This window comes from Limulus polyphemus, unplaced genomic scaffold (genome assembly GCF_000517525.1).
Source record: "Limulus polyphemus unplaced genomic scaffold, Limulus_polyphemus-2.1.2 Scaffold1009, whole genome shotgun sequence".
NCBI classification, from domain to species: Eukaryota; Metazoa; Arthropoda; class Merostomata; order Xiphosura; family Limulidae; genus Limulus; species Limulus polyphemus.
In genome coordinates this window covers 340,358-350,978 of record NW_013666619.1, presented here as the reverse complement: position 1 = coordinate 350,978, position 10,621 = coordinate 340,358, and the positions used below count along the sequence as shown (strand labels likewise).

Here is a 10,621-nt window from a genome sequence, read left to right as displayed (position 1 = left end):
CAGTGTTTCCTGACTGCAGTCATATTTTTTTTTGATTTTTTCTATCAACAAGTTAGCCCTTGAAACCTCTCTTTTTCCACAAATGAACCCTTTTAACCTTTTTTTTTTTAAAGCTAGCACTTTTATCAACATTTTTACAAGGCCCAGTCTTTGTATCCGTTGTTACTCACAAACTAGCACTTTTTTATTTACTTTTTAATAAAAAATCATTTTATCTGGTTATATTTTTGTCATTATCCAATCCGTTTGTTTCCTTTTTATTTATTTTTTACAAGCTAACTCTTTCATCCATTTTTCTATCATCGATTCAAGAGAGAGTGGAAAACAAACATTCTTCAATTTTTTCATTTTATATGTTCCTGGAATGAGTTATATAATAATAAAACGTGCTGGTGTTTAGAACAAACAACGGAATGAGTACAACGGAGAAGTTTACAAATAGAAAATTATCATAATTATTTAAATACGATACTATACTATATATTTGGAACAAGAGTGTTTGGGTGGAGAAACATATTTCTATGGAATTTTATAATCATGTTTCTGGTTCCGAAACTGATATTTTAAGTCGCTACCATCACATAAGATATCGCAGTTATAGGAACAAAACAACACTGTACCACAACATAAGATATGGTGATTTTATGGTGCAATGAACAACAAATAGAGAGAAACACTTTCGCATGAACGAGCACCAATAATGCAATATAGAATCAGCAAGCATAAGTTAGGCCTACCTCATTTTAATTTTACTTTTAGTTTAAAACGTGAAATCACGTTTCGTTTAGTCATTCATATGAGTGTTTTTAATCTAAAAAAAAGTAGTCACATTCTTTGATTTAGTCTATATACATAAGAATTATGCAGTAATATTTTATTTCTTTGCCACTTGGGTAGCCCAGCCTTAGACCAGAGTGTTTTGAAACACTCAGACTTGTGATTCCTGCTTTTTCTACAATATTTTGTTTTTTTACTAGCTGATTTCTAATAACTCGACTCCTTAGAAAAGCATTTCAGAATTTGCTAATTAGTTTATAATGCTGGAATGTAGAGTAGCTATGCTTGTGTTTAGTTTAAATTTTTTTTATTTTTTTCATCAAGCATGCTGTATCTTTTCCTGAGATCTCTTTCCTTATTAAAAAATATATTATTTTTTGTTTGCATGTGACGTAGCTATGGCGTGTTATGACGTCATACCTTCGCATGTTTTCCCATTAGGCGGAAATGACATAGAAAACAGTCCCTCTCCTGCAAAAGCTGACACCCCTAGTTCCTCGTCGCTCACCGTGCTTCAACCTGTTCAGAATACAACATTTAATCCAAACAGCCCATACGATCCCTATGACTCTTATGGACAATACCAAGGCAAGTTATGCCATTGTTGATACGTTATTATAGTGGTCCGTAAACTAAGGTATTCTGAACAGAAAACTGAATATATCCAAGTTGCCATTTCTCAGTGTTTAGCCATCAGTTTAGACGATACACTTTGTTGTTTTTTTCTTTTTAATTCTACTACCTATACTATTTTACCATAGTTTACTGAATATGTTTATTATTATTATTATTCAATAATTGTCACAACACCTATATTTTAGATATCTCTATGTTCTAATATTACAGCTAATTCCCCAAGCCATTCACCATTATCTAGATAATGCCATTTATCTTCATCAATAAATTCATCACTTTTTGTTTTAACCTTATATTTTGAAACAATATTAAAATTTATTTAGCACTATAAATATTTAAGAAAAAGAAATTAATATTGAACTGTTATATTATTTCTTCCTTTCTTTCTTTATTTGTATTCATAATTATTTAACATTTTTACAGAAGGAGGAACATGTATCGTATCAACAGATGTCGCTGGTGACTATACACGTTCCGCCCCATACATCAATTATTCTACTACTTCATCTTATGGTGACAATCAATACGGTTCAAACGATCTCGTCAGTACGTTCCTTTATTTACATACAATTCTCAAATAACAAAATATTTATCACTAATCTAGTAAATATTGTAAAATAACTTTTGGTTTGAATTTCGATATCAGATTCTTGAATTATTAGTTTGGCATATGTAACTTGTAAATGTTTAATATCTTTAACGAGAGTAAACTGTACTAATGTATATTAGCAAAACAGGCCTCAAAAGGCCATGCACCTTTACAACCTTTATGTTTAAATTGAAATTTTAACTCGAATGGTATCTTATCCCCATGAGTGCTAAACAGCCAGGTCAGAGAACCCGAGGGTTCAGAAATAGTGGTTCCGAATTCTAAACTACTGACTAGAGAGAGGACAGCCAGCAGTACTCGCCGCCACTATAAGTATAACTTTGTCTAGGTTTTTCTAACTGAAGAAAAATATTGATTCTCACATTTTATAATGCATCCATATTTGACATTAAAGATCGTGTTTAGCAGAATCCGGTCTCGAACTTTGGAAGTGTCGATCTATATGTGATTCCTTAAAAACTTAAAAGAAACACAGTTATATTTTTTTTGCTTGATTGTATTTCTCTACGTGGTTGTTTAATAGCAACTTATTGCATCACTCATTCCCTTAGTGTATTTTAGATTCCTTTTAGGTAATAGCATATCAATGTACGAGTCTTATAAATATATTTGTAATCGTATTCTATCAATTTTTCAATGTTACGTATTAGAATTTTAAATAGTCCGAAGCCGAGTTAACTTATAATTTAAATTTATTAGTTAAATTGTACTTTGGATTTAGTATTTAAATATATGCCGATATATGGTTAGTTTATGATATTTGCCAACAAGATTGATACACACAGTTTTCTTTTTTAACACAAATACGTTTTAATATATATATATATATATTAATGTTTTCGTAAAAATACTAATGTCCGATGAGAATTCACTGAAGTTAAACGATTTGTAACGTTCGAAATTTGTAAAGATTCCTAGTCAAATATCTTAAGTTTTCCGATTGATAAGCGTTATAACAATCACAGTTATAGCTTTCGAAGTTTGTAGCACACTGAGTATAGCAAACTACTAATAGACACTCTCCTTGGCGCGTCGCGTTGGTTATATTTACAGCCGTAGGAAGGTTTTCTAGAAAATTCAGTCTTACTTAACAATACTGGTTAAAGTGTTTACGTACACACATATGCTTTTGATTCTTACTCTCGAGAATCGTCTACAACTTTGGAGAATAGGCGGGAGTTTCGCAATACATATCTAACACTATAAGCTAGACATATTTTTAAATATAAACTTAATCTAAACAAACGTTGGTATTAAAATAAAGTTATAACAACAAATTCGTTACACCAACTAAAATCAATAACTTTGAAGATAATTGTTCTTGAAAACATTGACATTACTCGAAGGAAGCATTGTAAAGTGGTTTGGGTTTCATAAAGTTTTATGATTTGGTCCTTTTCTTGCATTTCCTGCTATATATTATAGAAATCTGAGTCATAAGCCATCCTGTAAGGTTAATTACATGTTTATAGGAATGAAACATGAGATTCGTGTTTAGTTTCGAATCCGCTTATCTGGCACAGTTGCAGGTTCGAATCCTACAAGACTCAGTTTCCGCTTTTTTTTTTTTAGAAATATTCTCGATATATATATATCGTTACATTCTTGACCTGAAGTATTGGTACAAGTTCATCCATTTTTTTTCTATATTAATGCAGTTGATTTAGATATTATCTTTCTTCTCTGAACTTTGAGTCGAAACTCTTTAAAGGTTTACTTAGTTATAATAATTCATCCATTTTATTTTCAGATCCATCCTATTACTATGTTCTTGGGGCCCGAACATCAGGTCTCCAAACCCCATCTGTCAGCCCTAATTATTTCAAACCGGAAAGGTGTTAGCTCTTCCAAATGAATCCACACATCCAACGCTATGATAAATGGTGGGCGTATTTTGCTCAGGTACAAGAGAGAAAATGTGACAAATTCTATATAGTGAGAATAGCTAAGATGAAATGGAGAATCCGTCATTAAGGTACCTATCACTCTCAACTAAGTCATCTTCAACTGGAAGCAACACGAAACTGTTGTAGTGAATGGCCGCAAAGGCGAGTGAGCGCTATTTGTGTTGATGACGCAATGGAACAACGAATGATAGCTCGTCAAGTTGGACTTAATGTGTTTTCTAAAAATAAACGCAAAAAATAGACTGATTATTGAAGAACGAGATTAAAATTTGGAGATGGCTTGGGAGAAAATGAATTAACTGATTATCATCCTATTTATATGTGCACCATACTTACTTCAATAGTTGCAACGTTATTTTTTATTGCACCCATGCTAGAAAAAAAAAGACATATTTTTGGTTCTTCATTTTAAAAAGCTCATTTATTCCGACTGTTTAAGCCTTATCAAGGCGCTTATAATCAGTATCATACGAAGATCAGAGCTTAATTTTTTTTAAAGTAAGATATGAAGCTTATGCTTTTAATGTTAGAATAAAGTAAATAATTCTCGTTTAACTTAAGACGTAATTTTGACATTTTTGTGCAGATTTCATATATTTTAATGTCGGCGTTTATAAGTAACGACTTATAATTATTTTTCAAAACATTTGATTACTTTTTTTTCTCGCATGACATTCTATACTAGGATAAAAAAAAAAGTCACAACTCATTTAGTCATATTTATATTTCATTGTTTATAAGGTGTATGATTTGATGGGCTTCGATGAATGGGTGTTGTCGTTACGTTGTATTCGATTCACAATTTCTCAGGACTTTCAACTCTCGTTATAATATTTCTGTAACATAAATATTAGATAGTGAATTGCAATATTATATAATGAGTGCACTTGTATGATTAAAATGAAGCAGCTCAGGATATTCTGTGAAAATTAATATAAAATTCTTAATAAATAGAATTGCTCAGTTTAAAGTCTGTTACTTGCTATTTTTCGCTCAGAGTTATTATTGTTCTTGTTGTTGTCCTAACGACGGGGTTGTAATTACACCCAACCCACCCCCTTCAGAAACCTTGCTCATGCTTGCAAATTATAATGTCGGGATTAAAATTTATATAACCAAAGATTGCTATGTGAAATGGGCGCAAAGGATTTCTCTATGATTTTTGGTATAGATATATATTTTAAGGTTATTTAAGTTACGGCTGAAATACTTAAAGAATATTCTCGTTAGTATAATGAACCAAGCTGTTTCTAAAAGACTTTTTATTAAAGGAAGTTAATACTGCATTTACGCTTTGAACAGTGGTTTAGAAGGTCGTTACTTTAAAACACTTGTTCCTTACAAGCAACTTTGGAACGTGCCTGTTCGATAACTCCTGCTTTAAATCTGTCCATAGTCCAGTATTAATTCAAATAGAATAGACTTTTTTCAGCTAGAAGCTTACAAGTGAATATATTTTATTCTGACAAACCGAAAATGATTACTTGAGAAATAATCCTAGAAATTACATTTCATTATATATTTTCTTTCTAATATAAGTAACTTAATAATATTGTAATATTTAACTATGGTGTGCTATCTGTCGTGCTTAATTTATTAATATTATCTTATTATACTTAATATTATTGCCTTCTTAAGAAGGCTTTTTGAAATTTATTTGCAAAGTATGATTTTTGATTTCTACATCTTTGTGTGTATACCTTTTCCTTCAATACCTGACTAATATATTCGATTAGAAAATATTTTATCTCTGTTATTAAAAAGTATTTTGTAAATATACCTCTTTAGGTTTGTGTATTTTTGGTGTTTTTTTAAGATAATTTTACCATTACATTTACAATCTCATAATAACATTGAAAGAAAATTATGTTTCATCACCGGAGCTTGGTATCTTTAGATAGTTCCCAAAATACGAAAATAAACAGCTGATTTATCATCAACTCTTATTCGTTCTTTCTTCTCAAGTTTTATCCTTATTAACATAAAACTTATTTAAGATTTCATTGTCTCCACTCAGACAACAGAACAAACGTAAATAAAAGATAGACTTATACTTCACATTTCTTCAACAAATTGTCATAAATTTTACTTGATAATCAATACAATAATATTCATGTAAGCATACTACATATACTACGGATTCTTTTTTCTCCTGTTGTTCTTAACTTGTACACCACGGATTTCAAGTCAGCGTTTACATCTATTTTTGTATTTGCCATAAGTCGCTTCCCAGAAAGATTTTCGTTAAATAGCAGAACTCGTCGGCTGAGCTGACATATGACAGTTAAAACTATCTGTGAAACGCTATCTGTATATGCGGCAAAAAAACAAACTTCAAAGTTATGGTGTTGAACATCGATAACTGGCTAAACATTTAAAACTAATATCCCCAATATTCGTGACAAAAATCGTGCTAGACTGCTGGCTTTGTTTCATATTATTCTTAATTTATCTATTATCGATTTTAAAAAATCAGAGGTGCTTAAAAATAGATTTTCAAGTTTCAGGTAGCATTGCAAGTCTTCATGCGAATTGGCGTTATCTCTTTAATGTTTATATGAAGTTATTACATTTTACGACCTCTCTCACACACTGTACATACTACTGAGTAAAAATGGTAAAATGTGTCTTAGTAGGATAGGTATATCTGTGAAAGTAAGAATGTTTAATGTTTAAATAAAGTTATTGCGTTTTACGATCTCTCACACACTTGAGTAAACATTTAGTTAATAAAACACTCAAATACAAAACTAGTTTACACTTGAAAAACTTAACCTAACGACTTCAAACAATAACAGACGGTTACATTTAGTCAGTAATTGATAAACATGTTTAATAATATACTTAACTCACATACCTCTTAATATACAATATTTTAAGACCAAGATACAATATTAGTCAGCCTCAAGAACGAACTTAGCTAGTTTAACATTAATCTAGAATTTGATACTATAAACAAGTATTTTCCCTTCATTCTATAATTGATGCCGTTCAAACAAAGCGCTTATAGCTTGCTTTGGACTAAAATACCATAAAGGTATTTGTTACACGTTTATCAGACTTTCCAAAGATGTTTTATTTGATCATACCTCTGTCCATTTCCCTTTCTAGAAAACAAATAGCTGGCACATACCCAATTAATTGTTTTCAACTAATATTCGTGTTGGATGTTGGAATTCACTAATACTACACTCTAGAATTTAAGTAGTTCATTCGTCCTCACAAATTCCGTTAACTGTAGTCTGCCAAACAGTTAATGCAAATAGTATGTAAAACACGTGCTAGATCCAAAATTTCACACTCTACTAACAAAGTATAGTTCTGGTGCCAAGTTGACTTATAAAAATTCAAGTTTTAAGTAGAAACACGAATATAATATATTTGTTGTGCATAGTAATGAACCAGAAAACTAGAAATGTATAATGTAATCAGCTTGCCTAAGTATTTGGAACGACTATTTAAAACCTGATTTGAGCTAATAATTCCGTGAAGTTATTCTGATAGAGAAATGCAAGATACAGCTAATAAATATATAGATATATCAGTAGAAAGATGGTGACAGAGAAGGAATACAAGAAAAATTATGAATAATAAACGTTAAGAATATAACATAAGGAGAGATGAATAGATCAATGTTTCAATGTAGTTTTGAGTTTCAAGAAGTCCCACTAGTAACGCTGTTTCATTCTGACGCTGGAAGTAATTTGTTTCTCAAACATGTCACCAGGATACCAGTTATGACGTTATTTAACTGGAGTGGAACATAAGAACGAAAAAAAAATCTCATTAACATTTTACTCTCGAAACACGCTAAAATAAATTGTTTTCAAATAATGAAAATAACACGTGACTCAAGGCTGCAGCATATTATAAAAAAAAACAATGTTTCGAACTGTTTGAGAGTTCACACCATTTAATCATAAAACGTACTGTGCATTTTGTCACTAATTTGCTATCATCAAAATTTCTGCCATTCTTTGTGAAATATATTTATGTTTCATATTGTTTCGTTTTTAACTTTTTCATACTTTGTAAATGATCTGAATGATATTACACTCTGTTGACAAAGAAATTCGTCTTGTAATTTGTGATTTAAACATTTTAATGACGCATTTAATACGGGAAGATTCTCAGTTTAAACAACTAATAATTATTTTCTGTGTGGGATTCTTTGTTGAATCTGTTTTGCTTCATAAGTCCTCAACCACAGCTGCAGCCGTGGTTTATAGGCCTGATTAGATAAGTGATCAAGATAGTAAGTGCACCTATAACAAACAGCTCTTTCGTAGCTCATAAACAAACTGTGAAACATATATATAGATAGTAGAATGTGTTTGCAGGAAATCTTTAAAAGTTTGACTTCTTATGGAAATTAGGTCGCGTTGATACAAGGTAATACAGACAGCTAACTAATGTTGGGATAAAAGTGGAAAGTAATTGTTCATTGTCTATTTAACTACACAGGAGACGATGCGTTGGGATCTAGTTTTTAATAAATACTTCAGGAATTATTTTTTAACTTTGTGAGATGAATTGCTGATTTTATGCAACTATACGGTATGGTAATTATTTGTATTTATTCGTAAACAAGAAGTAACATGATATTCAAGAAAGTCGTAGACTAAAACAATTAGGTTCACATTGAAAGATGCGTTATGAAAGATTTTAACAAAAGCTTGCAGGATATAACTTGCAGGTATTGATCTCAGGATTATTAGTTACACAATACGAGTTGTTTTATTTCAAATTGGCATAACCTACAATCTATATTGTTAACTTTTTAGGCTTACATTCCATTTAATTCTGTCTAGGCTTAGAACTCGGAGATAAGTTATTGTGAAGTAAAGGCTTAGCATCTAGCCGTCATTACATTACGAGTATTTTTCGGAATGTAAATAACAAGTGAAGAGATATAAGAACAAATAGAAATATGAGAATACTAAGGTTATTATCTTTTGTTTTGTCATTACTAAACATGTTGTAAGTAATTCAAAACAATACACGGAGTTTAATATTTTGTTTATTGTTAATCGTAAAACTATCTGTGCTAACCCACTGCGGGTATCAAAACCCGATTTTTTATGTTTAAGCATACATACTTATGACTGATCCACCAGGGAGTGGGTTTTATAGAGGTAAGAATTTTTTATTTATTTATCATTTAATCTATGGTATGTAATTCACTATTTACCAGAATATTATTATAACATTTAATTTATAACAGGCAGCATATAATATTTCATATAACTTTTAACCTATAATAATGATATATAATATTTAAGGTTTAACATACATGTCAATTAGAAAGGCGGGAATTTTCTTTGGTAAATTATCTTTGTCTTTTAAAAACTAGAAGGTTTTATTTGTTTGTTTTTAGCACAAATTTACACAATGGGCTAGCTGTGCTCTACCCACCACGGGTATCTAAACCTGATTTTTAGCGTTATAAGCCCTCAGACTTACTGCTGAGCCACCTAGGGGTAAGGTCGGACAAATGCTACAGTTGATTAGGCTAGAAGAACCTTGAATAGCTTATTAGAAGGAGGAAAGCTGGTGGATATAGTTGTAGAAATAATTATGTCAGAAACTGTTTTATTCACCTCCAGTACTTGGTGTCAAAAATAAAGAAAATAAATAATCAAAATTCAAAAGAAATAAATTAAATCAAACATAAAAAACATTATGAAGTTAAAAAGTTACACCATAATAAATTATAATATAGTAATTAGTCAAAGCTGGCTAGTTGCATTTCCGCGTTCGTCGGTTCGGAATTAGGGATAGCGTCGAGCTACCTGACGAAGGTGTTGTGACGGGACTCCAATATTGAAGCTAGGAGACCCACTGTTTTGGCCGGTTCTAAGTTACTCTAGCGTGTAAATCAGCCAATCAAAAAACGTTTCAGTTATTTGATTTTCCTAAGGGAAACGTTATATTCAGGTGTTTTGTACTTTTATTTTTCACTTTATTGAGAATTAAATGAAGTTAATCTGTAGATATAGTACAAAGACCATTTCAACTTGCACCGAGCTCTCTTGAATACGTAAAGCTAGATTAAGGATTTTTTTCCGACACTAAATATACTTCAAATCTGCACGAATGTGAAAGATAATTCTATACAGAATAAAGAAGTGCAAAGCAGTGAACGGGACAACAGAACGCCATTAGTTCCCATACGTTATTCAGTTTAAAATTTGCGTTAAGTGTTTGTTCTTTTACATACGTTTATATCATAAAACTTTTGCTGTTGGAAACAAAGCGTTGAAGTATGAATTTGATATTAACTGATGTTGGTCTTTTCGATTGTTCGTTCATCAAAATAAAAGATTGCTCCGTTTAACAACACGGTGCATTATTTTAAACGTTTTAAACTTACAAAATATGATATACTCTGTGATATTTTGTCTAATAGTGAAAACAATTCATATTTAACAATTTATATTTCACTAACAAGCAAATTAGGTCAATAGCACATTTTTAGCCGCGGCATAGTGGCTCATAGAATGACTCTGAGTTTTTCAAATACAAACTTTTAGCTCATAGCTCCGTCGTCTGTTGACCGATTGGAGATATAATTACAGTTTTGGACTCAGAAGGTCAAACCCTTTCGACTGATGTATTTGATCACGCCCAAGGTCTCATAGATCAATTTACTCTAATCTTGCCTAAAAGAATTTCAATTTGAGTGTAGACT

At 31.1% G+C, this 10,621-nt stretch overlaps 1 protein-coding gene across 1 annotated transcript in view; it reads left to right on the top strand.

The window, feature by feature from the left end:
- LOC106461677 (paired box protein Pax-2a-like) overlaps positions 1 to 10,621 on the top strand; it is a 51,375-nt gene that overhangs the window by 22,796 nt on the left and 17,958 nt on the right. The window contains exons 7-8 of the mRNA XM_022388694.1: positions 1,174 to 1,365; positions 1,837 to 1,959. Coding sequence (XP_022244402.1) covers positions 1,174 to 1,365; positions 1,837 to 1,959 — 315 coding nt within the window. The remainder of the gene's footprint in view (positions 1 to 1,173; positions 1,366 to 1,836; positions 1,960 to 10,621) is intronic.